An 18,399-nucleotide genomic window follows, 5' to 3' on the forward strand; every position below is an offset into this window, starting at 1 on the left:
TTTCCAAAGGAGAGGGAAGCTTGCTGGTCAGACCTAAACCATAGACTGACCAGGCCATGGTGTTTGGTGAACTGAGGCATCTCCTCTTGTGTTTTTGCCGCATGTACTTCATGGACTTTGCTGGCTGTACTTGTAGCTTATTCACACAGTGCCTAGCTCTTAGTGTCTTAGGTTGACATCCTGTTAAGGAACCTTGGGCCTTTTCTGTTTTAACAGAGATGGCTGCTAAGTTTTTGGAGATTCAGGTTCTCAACACACCAAGTATATACCAAGAGGGACTCGATAAATTTTCCATGTTTAAGAAAAGACTGAAATAACTTTCTGGAGTCCCTTATCACCGTACGGGTGGGAAAGTTTTTCTACGTTTATTTCCCTCTTCCAAAAATGTACTGAAAACATGAAATGTATTTATTTTTAAATTTATTCTCATGATGCCATCTCTCACTGCTGTTCTTGGCTTTTTAAATTTAGATGGTTAAAAGCAGTTATTCGGTTAGCAGTGGGGATATGACCAAAACAAACACTGTTTACTTTGCCTGAGCCTATTAGTGGCCAACATTTGATTATCTATGGTAAAGATGAACATAACATAAATTGAAATTTGCTAAAAGCTAGAATTGTTAAAAGAAACTGTCTTCTACATTTAGTCCTTGCTCAGTATATTAAAAAGCAGAGACATTACTTTGTCAACAAAGGTCCGTCTAGTCAAGGCTATACTTTTTCCAGTAGTCAGGTATGGATGTGAGAGTTGGACTATAAAGAAAGCTGAGTGCCAAAGAATTGATGCTTTTGAACTGTGGTGTTGGAGAAGACTCTTGAGAGTCCCTTGGACTGCAAGAAGATCCAACCAGTCCATCCTAAAGGAGATCAGTCCTGGGTGTTCATTGGAAGGCCTGATGTTAAAGCTGAAACTCCAATACTTTGGCCACCTGACCACCTGATGTGAAGAGCTGACTCATTGATGCTGGGAAAGATTGGGGGCAGGAGGAGAAGGGGACGACAGAGGATGAGATGGCTGGATGGCATCACTGACTCGATGGACATGAGTTTGAGTGAACTCCGGGAGTTGGTGATGGACAGGGAGGCCTGGCGTGATGCTGTTCATGGAGTCACAAAGTCAGACACGACAGAGCGACTGAACTGAACTGAACTTGCTCAGTAAATATTGTTTCACTGTCCTTCATTTCTTGTTTCTCTTGCATTTTTGCTGGCATAGAAGCTAATAATTAGTGAAATAGTCAGAATGTAGATTTTTTTAAAGCCAGAAAATCAAAGATTTAAAAATTCATGTGGGATAAATTACTCAGTATTTAATAGCCACATACAAATCCCTAAGTACTATAGTAAGTACACATGCTTCACAATCTTAGTTTGCAAATAACAACTGAAGGTTGATTTGTTAAACAGGATGTTAGTAGGTGCTTCAGACCTGTCCTCCTGAAGTAGGAGATCAAATAAATAAGTCATAACTATAAAGAAGATTTTCAATATTTAAACAAGAGTTTCAGTTTAGAAAGCTACTTAAAATTCACAAAAGTAGTAGAACAGAGAGATGGGAAGCCTTGTAGTGAGTAAAGCAAAGATGCAGAGGTGTGGATGTACAGGTTGGAGAGCTGCAAGCAAGCTTAGCAGTGTTATAAGGAGAATATGCCCTCTTCCTCTGCCAGGGCTGGATTGAATCTGTCTTGTCAGCTTGCAAGATTATTGTGAGGGACAGAGTCAGAATTCAGTCCGCGTTCCCGTCTCTGCCCGCTAGCTTTTTGTAATGGAGTTTTATGTGAGAGTAATGGATGAAAAAATTTGGAAGGTGGATTGGTCTCCGTGTGGAGATTTTGGATTTTATGGAGTAGGCCATGTAGAGTCAGAAGTTTTGGAGCCATGAGAGGCTTGGATAAAATCACATTTGAGGAGGGTTAAACCTTTTCCAGGATGAACTGGAAAGACAGAAGCTTGCTAGGAAGCTGTTGCAGTGATCAAGGTGGGCTGGCATGACAGCCTGAGTTAGGGAGAGGTTGTGGGGCTGTCTTAGGGATACGGCAGTTGTTGCTGTGTAACCCTTTTGGTTCTAAGCATATTTCTTTCTAAGTGATGGCTTTCTCAGAGAAATGTCCCCAATGATAAAAACACAGTTATAATTTAATAGTGACCATTCACTGAACCCCTAGATTATACTTGATTCTCATTTTTAGAAAGTGTGCGTGTACTGTTACCCCATCTGTCATTGAGATGTTACACTTTGCCCCGAATCACGGGATAAATGAGTGGTAGAGTGGGTTTTGAATTCAGATGACATATTACGAACATAAAACCTTAAGCGCAAGAACTTAGGCTTTATTTAATGTCTTACTGGATTTTAAAACCAAATTTTTTATTGTTACAGGTACTCATGTAATGGAAGGCTCTGGAAGAATGGTAGTTACTGCTGTAGGTATAAATTCTCAAACTGGAATTATCTTTACCTTACTTGGAGCTGGAGGTGAAGAGGAAGAGAAGAAAGATGAGAAGAAAAAGGAAAAGAAAAGTAAGAATAGCAATACGCTATACAAATTGGTAATTGGAAATACAGCAGCTGGATTGTAATAACTCACCCAGTAAATATACTCTTTCATCAGGTTTTGATACAGAGTTCTACAAAAAGTTCGTTACCCAATGTAATACTTTCAGGTGTTAGAATTGATAGAAGGGATTTTTTTGTTTTAAGACTTAAGAGTTCATAAAAGGCTTTATAAAGACATCATCCCCTTTACCAGAGTCAGACAAATTCAGCACATCCTTGGACACTTTAAAATCTCCGTCATTTTCATTTGACCAGCAAAGTGAATTAAATTCCCAGTTCCTATTTACTTTTTTTTTTTACTACTTTCATATCAACTCTGATATGTCAGACATATCACATTTTGGCCTTATTGAACTTTTTCATCTTTTTCAAGTTTCCTACTACTTATGTATTATCTTACATTGTTGGCTTTTAGACATAAGATCAAGACTTCACTTTAACACCTAGTATATTTGTCTTGTTATATTCAGCCCATTATTAGCTTATTAAGGTGTTAAAATTTTTATCTTGATCCATTGTATCTACTGTCCCTACATGGGATCTGTTATTAGTAAGCTTGATAACCATAGTTTATCCACAAGGGTCTTATAAGAAGCTCTGTTTGTATAGGGAAATAGTTATCAGAATCACTTCACTGGGCAGTATGTCACTTTTTTAAAAAAGCCTTCCCTACTCTGCTTTTAAGTATTTACTGTACCACCGTTTACTCCAGAGTTTTTCCTTTTAGGGCAACAGCAGTTTATTGAGGTTTAACCACTTAAATTTATTTAATTTTACTTAGGCTAGTAAGCCCATATTTTTCTCACACACATAAGTATTCTGAAATCTTCTAAAATAAATGCTTGGCTTGCTATAATCTACATCATTGCTTTTAATCCTTAGGTTAAATCTTTAGGTTTTATTCTTTGGGCTTTATCTTTAGCTGTGAAATCTTTATTTTAAACAGAAACATATTTGAAAAGCTCTGGCTGCAGGCAAGGGTGGCAGGCCCCACATGCTAGGAGTTTTCCTGTCCCACTCACAGCAGTCCTCCTTATGCCACCTTAAGGTTTCTTAAGGCGGAGTAGAAGTCAATTTAGAAACCATTAGTGGTGATGCCATTTATTGAGTGCTTTATATGCATTATCTCAATAACCTAAGACTATCTTTTTTTTAATGATGAGTAGATTGAGGCTTATGCGGGTTGCATAACTTGCTCCAGATTAAAGATCTTAGTTAGTGTCAGACCAAACCCACTTGTCAAACTCAAGAGTCTGTATTCTTAACCGTATATTATATTGCATCCTAATTTTCAGGATACTAAAGTCAACAGACCTTATTAAAAAGGAAAGGGAAGTTCATATCATGACCTTGTTCTTATTAACTCCAGTTTCTTTTCCAGTAAGCACCATTTTTTCTAAGATCTATTTCTAAGATCTATTATACACCTATTTTTATTAATGCAGTCAAAAGAGTATTCCCAGGAGTTGGCATCTGACTGATTGTCTACCATTTTTGATTCTTAGGGGGTCTGCATGTGTGTAAGTTGCAGGCACCATTCTTTCATCTGTGGACTTTGAGCTCTTCTCCCATTCCCTTGAGTAAATTAATACTATATATTAGTATAATCCAGGGTAATACATTTCTGTTCCCTTCATAATCCGAAATGTGAATGTTTGGGCTCACTCCAGACTTGACCTCATGAAAGTAGCTAGGTATTCTGTTTCCCTTACCTGTCGTGAGTATCTGTTCCTCTTTGACCATATTTGCTCCTTGTTTTGAAGTTTGAAGGTAGCACTCCTTGATGGATAAGTTCACTTTCCTCTTTGTCATTTTTATTATTAATATTATACTGCCAGCTCCAGATACTAGGCCCCTTCCTTCCTTGATTCCTTTTTACTTCAGATGCTCTCATCTTTCTGCATTCTTCTAATCTAAGCTAATTTAGGAATTACCCTTCCTAGTAGTCTTACTGACTGACTTTGTATTTTCATGTTCCAGTTTTACTTGCTTGCCTCTCCTGTTACACAGACCAATTTGCTTCTCTTTCCCATCAAAGCTGTCCTGTGTGCCTGTGGTCTTCCTAGGGCACTCCTTCCCTCTCTACCTGTCTCTTTCCTACATTCTTAGGCTTACATCTATATTTAGTTTGAAAACCTTTGGAGATATTGCAGCATAAAAAAGAGTAAAGTTTTATGGAGAAGTCAACCCAAATGTGATACCCCAAATTATTTTGGAATGTTCCCCCATGGTTAAGACCTAGGGAGAGATTGAGCCATCAGGTCATTCAGGCTTTCTAATCTATACACACACACTCTGTTGTGTAACATTTCTGTTATAGAAATGTGAACTACCTTTGCATAATTTAGCATGGCTGTATTCATTTCTTTTGGAAAGCTTTAATTCCCATTTTGTTCCTACAGATAAGAAACAAGATGGAGCTATTGAGAATCGCAACAAAGGTAAATTCAGGAGGTTAAAAGTACACGTAGCTTATTCTTATTATAGCCAAAACTTTATAGCCAAAACTATTTCTCTTGTGTACTGTATTCATCCAAAAGTAGGATACTTGTAGCAGAGAAAATTAACAACCTGTATTACTTGGGTGTATGTCTCTCTGGTCAGTGCCTGACTCATGCTGCCTTAACGTTTTGATAAGATTTTAATTATGGCATGTGGTAGTAAACTTAGAAAGCTCCAGATGTAGGTAACTTTAAACTTAAACATTTCAGGCATTTTATCATTGATAACTATGTGATTGCTGGCAGAAATGCTTAAGTAACAAAATATAATGTAAATTTTTTGGCATCTATTTAAGAGTCTGTAAGCATATGTACATTTCTCGTTTGTGTGGTCTCACATGATGTTCTACATTATGGTTATAACTTATTGGGAGGAATTTATGGTGTTTGGAATGACAACACACAGGAGGAGAGATGATTGGGTATTTAGCTCTTTCAGGACTGTATTTCTTCATCGCCTCATCTCTATTTCCTAGCACAGCATTCTCAAATCTGGTACAGTTTCAAAACCTAGTGTCACTATTGTCTTATTTTCTCTGGGTAGGCACAGACATACACACCAAGGTGAATGTTTAAATCTGTGTTTCTGTAAGAAATTGATTCCTGCCCGCCCCCACCCCCACCCCCACACACACCAAATTGCTTTAGAATGTTAACAGTTATATGTGCACTTCAACATAGCAAAAGCCCAGGATGGTGCAGCCATGGAAATGCAGCCTCTGAAGAGTGAAGAAGGTGGAGATGGTGATGAGAAAGACAAAAAGAAAGCAAATTTGCCAAAAAAGGAAAAATCTGTTTTACAGGGGAAACTGACAAAACTAGCTGTTCAGATTGGCAAAGCAGGTATGATATATATAAGCAGATAAGATGTTTTGTTTTAAAATATGCCGACTTGCTATTTAAAAATATCTTTTGACATAAGACTGGAAATCGTTGGCTTTGTGAGTGGAAGGGGAGTTAACAATATTTTCAATTTTATTTATAGTGTACCTTTTGAGTTATTAGAGAGCCTCATAATATTTTGAAACTTGAGAACTGTTACCATCTTTTATGTGGAGGGAGTGTCCTCAGTCAACTTGCGAATAAATAAAGGGTCAGGTTAGGATTAGTGCTTAAGTCTACCCAATTCACAAGCCCATGAGCTCGTATCTGAATTTCTGGGAGCAATAGAGAGGGGGCTTACTCCATACAAATTACCCAGCTATATTTTAATAAAAAGAAATTTCACCACACATCTTCTCATCTTTTTATTGACTATGAAAAAAAAATTGGGTACGTGTTTTTCCAAAAATTGCCGTTTACTTAAATTGAGTGGATTAGTTATAGCATCGCCCTAGTGAGACTGAAGTTATAAATTAGAACCATCACTAGTAAACACCTGTTAATAGAACCACTCTTCAGGGGAAAATAAAACAGTGCTATAGCTAAAATCAGAGCATGCCCTTCAACTGTATCATCTTTATGAAAGAACACAGGTGGCTAAATCAGCATATACTATTCAAATCACGTAGGGGCTTCCCTGCTGGCTCAGTAATGAAGAATTTGCCTGCAATGCAGGAGACTCGGGTTCGATCCCTTGGTCGTGAAGATCCCCTGGAGAAGGAAATGGCAACCTACTCCGGTATTCTTGCCTGTTGGGCTATAGTCTATGGAGTCACAAAAGAGATATAACTTCATGACTAAACAACAGTTCAAGTCACTTACATTGCATCATTCTGTTACTTCCTGGGATTATCTCAGAAAAAGTTAAGATTTTACCTCTGTCCTCAGAAAGCTTATTATCTAGGAGATATTTGCTTTCTATAATATTTAGCCAAATGGTAATACTGAACCATACAGAAATGGATGGATTTAAGGTGGTGATGGTGTTTTAATAAACATCAGATTGGATTATTAGTTCCAGATATGTGGACAGCTTTATTTTGTAATATTCATTTATAAGGAGATTAAACACCCCACAAAATAGAAAGGTAAATGATTTGTAATATGTGATTAACTCTTGGTTTTCTTAGTTAATAAAGCAGCAAGGATAGATGAAAAAATTAATTTCAGTAATTTGTGTTTTTTCATTAAAAAACATAGAGTTGAATATTTAATTCCAGGTCTCCCCATTGATCAGATTCTTAGCAACTTCTCTTTTGTCATTAAGCAGCTTATGCTACACTTTTGGTATTTCCTTGTCATTGCTTGTTATTTGGTCTCAGCTTTAGTAAAAGACCGAAGATACAGTTAAGTCTAGAAAAGAATCATAAACACTTTTTTCCAGTTCTCCTAGTCAGAAGCAGAACTTAAATCTAACAATGTCAAGGGATGAGTTAGGTGCAAAAAAGTAGGTAACAGTTTCTCAGAGAAATTAAATGTCACCAAAGTAGCTATGATTCTTCCAGTGGCTAATACATAACTGACAATGAGTCGTGTCTGGAATATTTAATGATTACATTTTCCTTCTTTTTGTGTGCTGAAAGGTTTGTTGATGTCTGCCATCACAGTTATCATTCTTGTCTTATATTTTGTAATTGATACCTTCTGGGTTCAGAAGAGACCATGGCTTGCTGAGTGCACACCGATTTACATACAGTATTTTGTGAAGTTCTTCATTATTGGAGTTACGGTTTTAGTGGTGGCAGTACCAGAAGGTCTGCCCCTTGCAGTCACTATCTCACTAGCGTACTCAGTCAAGGTAAGCGGAAAAGACTTATGCACAACTGCCTACCCTTTTCCTTTTGGGTTCTCAAAGTAGGAGACTTCCATACATTTACTCTGTGTCCTTTAGAAATTCTGTTGCTGGTCCCCTCCTCCTCTCCCCAGTTGAAAATCTCTGCATCGAGACCTATACATGCCTGAAAGGGCAGCTTGACACAGAGCTAAGCAGAACTCCACTGGGAAAAGTTCTGGCTTACTTTTCCTCATATGATAGTTAAGATGTCCAGTCGCCTTCTGTTTCCCATCTGTAAAATTGAAGTAAGCGTGTTTGTCATTTGCCTGTGGTACAAGAGCAGAGTGGTTGACCTGACTCCAACAATCTCGGGCCTCCTTGTTGGACCCTCATGACCCCACAGTCCTGCCTTCACATGGTAGGCAGATTCATGTTTCTAAAAAATAATTCAGATCGTTTTTGTTTCTTGTGTAAAAACCTTCCAGTGGCTTCTCATCAGAATGAGATCCAAGGTTCCTTACCGTGGCCTGCAGGGCCTGCCCAGTCTGCCCAGTCTCTCTGTCTTCTTGTGCTCATCTCCCACCTCTCTCTCCCCCTCTGGTCCAGCCTCACCAGCCTTCCTGCTGCTTCTCAAAAACTCTAGCCCTCTTCTCACTTTTGGAGCTGTGTGCTCCTTTCTTTGAATCATCAGCTCTCTAACTTTACTCAGCTCTCTTCACGTGTTACTGTCTCTGACCACTCCGTTTACAGTAATACAATCCTTCTGTTCTCAAAGTCGAATGCTGAAAAAATGAGCTTGGATGTTTTTGCTGACTGCTGTTTTACTTAAAGGAATATTCTGTTTGAAGATTATTAATTTTCTTTTTTATCGGTTTTGTATCTTAAATGGTAAAAGCAAATTGGATTTTAAAAGAATTAGCCTGGACAGTTTTTTCGTTTTATTTTTTTTTAATTTTTACATGAACGTTGTGTTCATTTCTGCCATACAACAGCACAAATCAGCCATATTTTTATATATATATATCCCTTCCTTCTGGAGCCGCCCTCCTTAACCCCCATCCTACCCCTCTGGGTCATCACAGAGCACCAGACTGGGCTCCCTGTGTTATATAGCAGTTTCTTTCTAACTATCCACTTTACGCACAATAGTGTACATATGTTGATACTACTTTTCCCACTCGTCCCACTTGCTCTCTCCCCCACTGTGTCTACAAGTTCATTCTCTACATCTGCCTCTCCATTCCTTCCCTGCAAATAGGTTCATCAATACCATTTTTCTAGATTCCATATATATACATTAATATACTATATATATATATATATTCCATATATATGCATTAATATACTATATTTGTTTTTCTCTTTCTGACTTACTTACCCTGTGAAACAGGCTCTGGGCTCATCCACTTCACTAGAACTAACTCAAATTCGTTCTTTTTAATGGCTGAGTAATACTCCATTGTATGTATGTACCACATCTTTATCCATTCATCTGTTGATGGACATCTAGTTTGCTTACATGTCTTCAGCCTGGACAGTTTTGATCTTTCTTGCAAAATGGCTTCACATATAAAATTATACCTAATGAAAGAATGCTGCTTTTGTCAGTTTTCTAATGTTAATTAGTATTTCTTCCTAAGTAGTATTGATGACAGAAAGCAATACAAAGTAATTAATCATAGTTTCTGCTCTAGCACTCTCATCTTCAGTGTTCCCAAGAATTTACATCAGACTTGTCTTGATAAGAATATTTTTTGGCTTCCTGTTTAAGTTTATATTCAGGCATTTCACATCTTTTGTTTCAAAAATGAAGTAGTGAATGTATCAAAGTAATAGTGAGATACTATCTGTTCATCTACTTGATGTCTTAAAATAATTAGAAAACAATTGAGGGTAATTGTAAGTTTTAGACACATAGGTAAAATCATTTTATCAGTACTGAAATTAGCTCATTTTGAGTACTCATTAGTAATACTGATTTTTCAGTTGATCAAAAAGATATAGGCAGAATTGATTTGCATTCCTTTGACAGAAAATGAGTAGGAGCATTTTGACTATTGTTCTTTAAGCTTTCATTAAATGTTCATTTAGCCCAAACGTTACCACTTTTCTTTTCACTGAGGTGTCGTCCTTATGGCTCCTCTGTTAGTGTTTTGCAAAACTGAACACCTTTTTTTTTTTTTTTTACTGCAGAACTTTGTTTTAATCATTAGTATTAACACAGATCACAGTAATCTTCCTTCCCCAAACTTCTTCAAGGAACCAGTTTCTTGCAATATCTTGCATATTAGTAGACACAGAACATACTTTGTAAAATAACTCTTTGCAGTTTTTAACCCATTCCAGTTAATGTTTCAGGAATCAGTTATTAAGCATTTTAGCCTAAATGCCTTTTGGAACTACAGTAATTTTCTTATTTTCTTTAGAAACTATCTTTTTCTTATAAGTAAGAGGAAGGGATGATCCTCAGGATGAGAATGCCAGTGTACCACCATTTGGAGAAGATAAAAGTGACCCTTGCTGGTTTTGATATGTTACCTCAATCTGTCAGAGTCAAAAAGAGGAAAAAAAAATTCAGGCAACTACATACCCACAAAGTCTGTATTTTAACTGATAAAAGCTACTTTTTTCTTATTGACTGATTCAAGAATCTTTTGTTTTCCACTTAACAAGGAGACTTAAACCTTACTTGTAAATACAGTTACATGGCTGTGAGTACAAATTGTCATTGCTCTTAGAATTTGAGGATGCTTCCTAGAAGCTGTTGGAGGCATGTCAGCATGATTTGCTTTCATTTACTAGATTATGTTATGTAGTGGGAAACTGATTGAAGCCACAGAAAGCTAGTACTTTGTTTAGCTTTTTTTTTTTTTTTCTTTTTTTGAATAGGCCATTTATATTAAATTCTTCCAGTATTAAATCGGTGCTTTATACTATGTATCCAAGTAAAGTTGGAAGTTATAGTTCTGATTTTAAAGCAGTGTACAATCATTTTGATACAATGAGGTCATTGGTTTTATGTGTAGCTTAACTACCTCTTTTTTTTGTCACTGTAGAAAATGATGAAAGATAATAATTTAGTAAGGCATCTGGATGCTTGTGAAACCATGGGAAATGCTACAGCTATTTGTTCAGATAAGACAGGAACATTGACAATGAACCGAATGACGGTTGTTCAAGCCTACATAAATGAAAAACATTATAAAAAGATTCCTGACCCAGAAGCTATCCCACCAAGTATTTTGTCCTATCTTGTAACAGGAATTTCTGTGAATTGTGCTTATACATCAAAAATATTGGTAAGGTTTCTTTAATGATTTATGTATGAAAACTAATTTTTCCATTTGTGATGATTTGACTATATGTAGTTCTTCAGCCCTATCACTGTTATTCATAATTTGAAGAAATGAGCTGTGTTAAGTTTTTAAATAAGATCTGTTGATCAGTGTGTATATTATGTTTACTTGTATTTTTCTTCTATATTTTGAATTTTCTGTGTTTAGAAACTTTTGAGCCGCATAACCAGAATAAGTCCTCAATTTAAAATTTCTACTTCATTCATTTTGTGAAAGACTAGGCTATCTTTCTGTAGAAAGTCAATTTCCTGGAGCAAATTTTGAAACCAGATTTTAACTTACTATGTGTCAAATACGCTTGCTATAGGCTCTGTTTGGTTTCTCAGTAGATTGTACCTATAAGGTGATGCTTAAACCTTTGGCACTAACTGAATAAAGAAACTCTAGACTTGTGGTACCTTAGAATAAAATATTTTTAACTTTGCACATTTAAAAAGTTTTATTTATAACATAAAGAATGAGATTGTTATGTGTTCTAGTGACTTATGGATGAAGACTGTAAACGCAATTAATATTGCCTGAATTGGATTATTGGACTGGAAAGTTATGAGATCTTGGTTTTACATCTAGCTCTGTCTTTTACTAGCTGAAAGCCTAAGCTTTACTTTCTTCAATTGTTAAGTGAAGATGGTTTTATCTGCCCTTCATACTGTTGTGATGATTACAGAAGGAGATATTTGCGAAGATACTCTGAAGGAAATAAAGGTTTTATATGTATTTAAGGCAACTATATTTTAATGACTGTACTTTTATTTTAAGCCATAAAAAATGGTAAAGTAGATTTAATTTTGAACTATTTAATATAAACTTTTATGAAAACAAGAGAAAAGGAAGGAAATTAAAATTTATCAAGTCCTATATGTGTCAGGCTGCGTGAATCACAAGCTGGAATTAAGATTTCTGGGAGAAATATTAACAGCCTCAAATATGCAGATGATAGCACTGTAATGGCAGAAAGTGAAGAGGGGCTAAAGAACCTCTTGATGAAGGTGAAAGAGAAGAGTGGAAAAGCTGGCTTAAAACTCAATGTGCAAAACTAAGATACAGTATATGGTCCCATCACTTCATGGCAAATAGAAAGGGAAAAAGTAGAAGCAGTAACAGATTTTATTTTCTTGAACTCCAAAATCACTGCAGATGGTGACTGCAGCCCTGAAATTAAAACACACTGGCTACTTGAAAGGAAAATTATGACAATCCTAGACAGGGTATTAAAAAGCAGAGACATCACTTTGCTGATAAAGGTCCATATAGTCAAAGCTGTGGTTTTTCCAGTAGTCATGTATGGATGTGAAAGTTGGACTATAAATAAAGCTGAGCGCCAAAGAATTGATGCTTTTGAACTATGGTGTTGGAGAGGACTCTTAAGAGTCCCTTGGACTGCAAGCAGATCAAACTAGTCAATCCATCCTAAAGGAAATCAACTCTGAATATTCATAGGAAGGACTGATGCTAAAGCTGAATCTCCAGTATTTTGGCCACCTGATGTGAAGTGCCAACTCACTGGAAAAGACCCTGATGCTGGGAAAGATTGAAGGCAAAAGGAGAAGAGGATGAAAGAGGATGAGATGGTTAGATAGCATCACCAACTCAATAGACATGCATTTGAGCAAAGTCTGGGAGAGAGTATAAAAGACAGGGAAGCCTGGCGTGCTATAGTCCATGGGATTGCAAAGAGTCAAACATGACTTAATGACTAAACAACAGCAGCATGTGTCAGGAACCAACTTTAAACTTTACGTGTCTTACCTCATTTAATTCTCCTGTTGTCCTGATGTTGAAGCCAAAAACCATGGCAGTTGAGTTAACTTGCCAAAAATTCACATAGCTAATAATTGGCAGGGCTGAGAGTGGAATCCACGTCATTTTTGCCCCAGACCTTCTTTCAGCCTTTTTTTTTCTATGTTCCTCTTTGAAATGCTGATACTAATAGAGGTTTCCTATATGATTTTGTTTAGAATGTCTCGTTCTGTTTTGCATTCTAAATTAAACTGTATGGTACTAGCTTCTAAACCTTTTTCTCTTATAGCCACCAGAGAAAGAGGGTGGATTACCTCGTCATGTTGGTAATAAAACTGAATGTGCCTTGCTGGGATTTCTTTTGGATTTAAAGCGGGATTATCAGGATGTTAGAAATGAAATACCGGAAGAAGCACTGTACAAAGTCTACACCTTCAATTCTGTCAGAAAGTCCATGAGCACTGTCCTGAAAAATTCAGACGGAAGTTACCGAATATTCAGCAAGGGTGCATCTGAGATAATTCTGAAAAAGTAAGAGTAAAATGCTTAGATGAATAAATTGCTCACTGTGGTCGCTTTATGGAATACCTACTCTGTTGTTATTGTTGATACTTTATTTTTGTGAACATCAGGCATTTTCTAGGACCTTAAGAGTTTATTAGTGTATTTAATGGTATTGATCTTTTGTTCAGGGTATTCTACCATTCTCATACTCCAGCTTTTATTTCTTAGTATTTTTCTACAGGGAAAATAAGCCCATTATATTCAGTCTGTATGGTTTAACAAAATGAACATTGATATTTGTTCTTAGGGATGTTGAGTCCATTGCTGTATAGGATCACAAAAAATAAAAGCTTCCTGGGAAGAAAAGTTCATGGTCATGTCTTCTATACTGCAATGTAGATAGTGATGAATGAATTATATATTAGTTTTTAGAATAATAAAGCATTAAAACTTGATCTTGAGGCTCTTCCTTTTATATCAGAGTGAGGTTTTATCATACTTAATGCTACTGCATTGTTGTATTTAAATACCTGCTGTCATTTTGGATGGTAATCTTTTTTTCATACTGTCCATATACAGACCAGTGGCCCCAGTTTTGACATCACATGTTTAAATATAATTTTCCTAATGCTTATCTGTTATTACAAGCATTGAAATTATTTTGACCTTTTTTTAATTCCAGTAGAAAACTTTTTTTAAAAATTGAGGCCAGTTCTGGAAAATTAGAACTCACTTGAAATTGCAATATTTAAAATATTTCCATTTTAGTTTGCTTATAAATGGATTATAATCCAATGTTATAATGTGTTCGGCAGATTATAATCCCACAGATTAAGATAAAAACACATAAATGTTAATGTAAAATATGACAAATGCACACAAAATTTTTAAGATGAGAGATCATACTTTGAAGGGTGTAGCATTTAAGACAGGTTTTGGTATGAAGTAAGAACGTGAAGGTGAAGGAGGCCACATTGGAGGGAAGGAGGTGAGAATGTGCAGACCATATTGGGGGAATAGCTAATAGTCACACAGTTCAGCTGAATGGTGATGGGCTTTTGTGACACATAGGACTTCTTTCTTCCCTTTACATGTGCTTGGTTATCTGACTTCCCTCAAGTGTGAGATATCTTGTTTCTGGGGCTTGTTGGAAAGCAGGTAGATGGATGGAGGAGATTTTTGAATCAAAACCAGTCAGGTAGTGGCTCTGTTGCAACTCAGTAGCTTTGAGATCTTCCTTTAGCTTCCATTTTTACTTCACTGAAAAAAGAGAATAATGACTCCTAATTCTAAGACAGTGAGATAAAACAATGCATGCAAAACATCTCACATGGAGTGCACTAAGTAGACAGTATTCTTCTCACAGTGAAATTTACATTTTGTTGTGGAGGCTCTTAAATTCTAGGCTCAGCAGTTAAAACAGTTAAGTAGGCCAGATAATGCAGCTGAAGAATTTTTTTCATCAGGTAGCAGAGGGAGCAAAACTGTGGAATTGATAATTCTTGCATCAGGGAATAAGGTGGGTTGGGAGGAGGGGAAAGGATGGGCTGGAGACTGATATCAATTCAAAGGCTATTAGCTCCAAGTAAGAGCAAGAAGAAGCAGCGGCAATAGGAAGGAGAGGAAATATTCAGAGGACAAGTACATAGGACTTAGGAGCTAATACTATGTAGATGACAAGGGGAAAGGAAGTATTCAAGTATTCAATGTGAGTTTAGACTTCACATTGAAATTATTGGTAGTAATGTTGATATATATTCAATGGTCAGTAAGGAGACAGCCTGTAGTCTCGCCTGCAGTCAGTTTAAAGTACTGGTACAACATCTGAGTGGACTCTTAGGATGGAAAACCAGTCAGAACAGAAGATGGGGATTTGGGAATCACTTTCCTAGAAGCAGGAAGCAGTGGCATCTCCAAGCAGGAAGAACAGGAGAGGCAATGTGAAAAACGTTATGTAGGGAAGTATATACAGTGTAACTTTTATTTACTACATTGTTAAAAGGTTGTAGTTCATTTCACTGAAACTAAAGCTATTTTGGCATTATCTTTCATTCTAATAGAAGGCTTATTTTAACAGTAAGTTACTTTTTTCTTTCATGGTTAAAACAATATAGGTGATAAAACAACATCTCAGGTAAGGGGTTGATTGATTGAACGTGGCTTTTTACTGTAAAAGAAGGACATATTTGGCAGTTTTGTGTTTCTTAAGACTAATATCTAAATCTGTACCAAAATGTACAGGTACGTAGTTTATTCTTCTCTGCCACTAGGGGTTTTTGGTGAAATTTTTAAAGCCCTGCATTTCCTAAAGAGAAGTTTTAAGAATATCTCGAGTAACTGATTCAATGAAGAATGATCAAATGAGAACCATAAAAAGAGAACTGTTTTGTAAAGGGGAGAGTGAAAAGTAAATATGGTTGAAGCCTGTAAAAACGCAACATACATAGTTCTCTGAATTCCAGATAATCAGATTACATGATTTCTAGCCCATCCAAGTCACTTAAATGGCATTAACTATTATCTTTGTTAATTATTGATGTTTGGATTCAACATTTCCTTATAGGTGTTTCAAAATCTTGAGTGCTAATGGTGAGGCAAAAGTATTCAGACCAAGGGACCGTGATGATATTGTAAAAACTGTGATTGAACCGATGGCATCAGAAGGCTTGAGAACCATATGTCTTGCATTCAGAGATTTCCCAGCAGGAGAACCAGAACCAGAGTGGGATAATGAAAATGATATTGTCACCGGCCTTACATGCATTGCTGTTGTGGGGATTGAAGATCCTGTGAGACCTGAGGTGGTGAAACGTTCTGTGTTCTGCATGTGCAGAAGGCACTAACTGTAACCGGTTTTCTAGTAAAATTCTTAGCCTTTGTGATTTTCTTTCCAGTGTGAATCCAAGATGAGTGAAATAATAGTACTTGGGATGCATGTGCTGCCTATTTATGGTTTTTAATTCAGTAACTCCTCTTTGGGACCCTCCATGTTTATTTAGCACCATAACCAGTGCCTCGAACTGAGTAGGTTTTTTCCCATTGATACTTATATTAAATTATATAGTAAATACCATTAAGTTATCTGTGTTCATGCTCTGTGGTCCAGCACTGCCAGTAGGACTTTCTGCAACCATGGAATTGTTCTGTGTTGTTCCATATCACAGCCACCAGCCACATGTGACTACTGAGCTTTTGAACTGTGGCTAGTTCAACTGAAAAACTGAATGAAAAAAAATTTTTTTCAATTTAAGCATCTTGCTACCAGCTGGATAGTCCGCAGCTCTAACCTTTGCTTTTCTTCCTTAGTTTCTTTTTTTTTTAAGTTTATTGAGCAATAGCATTTTTTGTTACTGAGACTATACGAGGATACTAGAGACATAAAGATTTTTGAGATCTGGTTCCTAGCCTCAAAGAAGTCACTGTCCTGGGTGGAAGTAGACAAATGCATAGTTACAACCAGCATATTAGTACATAGATACATGTGGAAAGCATGTTACCTGAGCACAGAACATGAGCCCCCAGCCTTTGAAAGTAACAACGTGTTTAATGCCTTCTTACCAGGTACCAGCTATTGTGCTTAGTGCTTAATGTGTATTATTCTACTTAATGTTCACCTCTGAGCTCTAAGTATTGTTACTTACAGAAAGATGAAGAAAAAAATTGAGATTTATAGAAGTTAGCTGTAAACCATAGAGCTGGTATGTTCAAACCTAGCTCTCCTTAAGACATGTGTGCTTAAAAACCACTGTGCTGTATTAACCCTGAGAGGTGTCAAGTCACTGACTTCCCAGAGATTACCTGATGTGAGTCTTATAGGATGAAGAGGTATTAGCTAGACCGAGAGAGAGAGAGGAAAGCGCATTTGAGCAAAGAAGCAACATGAATAAAAAGCACAAAGGCAAAAATAGCTTTTGTTCAGTGACTGTCATCAACTAAGTGCTTCGACACCCAATATGTAGTACCAGGCGCTCATCTAGGAACTGGAAATACTGTAGGAAACACAATAATTATGAAACTTATGCTCTAGAGAGGTAACACAACAGATAAAATGATAGGTACTCAGTGTGCCAAGGGAACACACATCCTGTAAGGAATAAGACTTGGTCCCTGCCATCATAGGCCTTCTAATCTAGTTGGCATGGGGTATGAGGGGGCATCAACTATGACTAGTACAAGTGAAATAAGGGCCATAAAGGATATGCACAGAGTGATACAGATAACAGAGACCCCATGTTAAAGACTTCTGAGGATTTAACATTTAAGTTGAGCTCTGATGGCTAGAAGTGAGCCAACCATGTTAAGTAGCTGCAAGAACAGTATTCCAGGAAAAGGGGACCAAAAATACAGTAGCCTTAAGGCAAGAAAAAAGATAGCACTAAGTCATGTCCGACTCTTGTAATACCATGAACTGGAGCCTGCCAGGTTCCTATGTCCATGGGATTCTCCAGGCAAGAAGACTGGAGTAGGTTGCCATTTCCTTCTCCAGAGGAACTTCCTGACCCAGATATTAAACCCAGGTCTCCCACATTGCAGGCAGATGCTTTGCCGACTGAGCTATGCAGGAAGTATTTAGTTTTTTGATGATAGAAAGGAAGGCGCTGTGTCTTTAAGCCTGAACAAGAAAGGGCAGACGAGATTATCTTTGGCCTTACCAGGCAGTAAGGGCTCTGAATTTTATTCTGAAATGCAGTGGGAAGTCATTGAAGAAATTCAGGCTGGGAAGTGACATGATTCATGTTAAAAATTGTACATGGAGTACTCTGTAAGAAACAGAGAAGTCGACACAGAGAACCTAATGAGATGGTTGCAGTGATCTCAAACAAGAGATGATCATGGCTTAGTACTTCAGTTGTACCAGGGAAGTTGGAAGGAAGTTTGATTTCAAAGGAAATGGAGGTAGAACCACTAGATATTCATATGTTGGATTTGGATATGTGACATTGTGGAGGTGTCTGAAAGAGCCAGTTATATGTCAAGTAGGCATTTGGAACTAGAAGCCTGAAGGTAACGTAGGCAAGAGAATGTCTTGAGGAAAAGGTGTAGCTAGAGACTTAGGACAGAGCTCTCTCTTAGTAACTCTTCTAG

At 37.0% G+C, this 18,399-nt stretch overlaps 1 protein-coding gene across 8 annotated transcripts in view; it reads left to right on the top strand.

Annotated features, from left to right (window-relative positions):
• The window catches only part of ATP2B1 (ATPase plasma membrane Ca2+ transporting 1), a 135,143-nt gene that overhangs the window by 82,173 nt on the left and 34,571 nt on the right, over window positions 1-18,399 (top strand). For all 8 annotated transcript variants that reach the window (XM_055585826.1, XM_055585845.1, XM_055585861.1 and 5 more), the window contains exons 6-12: window positions 2,381-2,521; window positions 4,960-4,998; window positions 5,740-5,901; window positions 7,524-7,738; window positions 10,771-11,013; window positions 13,100-13,341; window positions 15,878-16,115. In XM_055585826.1, the coding sequence (XP_055441801.1) occupies window positions 2,381-2,521; window positions 4,960-4,998; window positions 5,740-5,901; window positions 7,524-7,738; window positions 10,771-11,013; window positions 13,100-13,341; window positions 15,878-16,115 (1,280 nt within the window). The remainder of the gene's footprint in view (window positions 1-2,380; window positions 2,522-4,959; window positions 4,999-5,739; window positions 5,902-7,523; window positions 7,739-10,770; window positions 11,014-13,099; window positions 13,342-15,877; window positions 16,116-18,399) is intronic.

Source organism: Bubalus kerabau, chromosome 1, assembly GCF_029407905.1.
Source record: "Bubalus kerabau isolate K-KA32 ecotype Philippines breed swamp buffalo chromosome 1, PCC_UOA_SB_1v2, whole genome shotgun sequence".
NCBI lineage: Eukaryota > Metazoa > Chordata > Mammalia > Artiodactyla > Bovidae > Bubalus > Bubalus kerabau.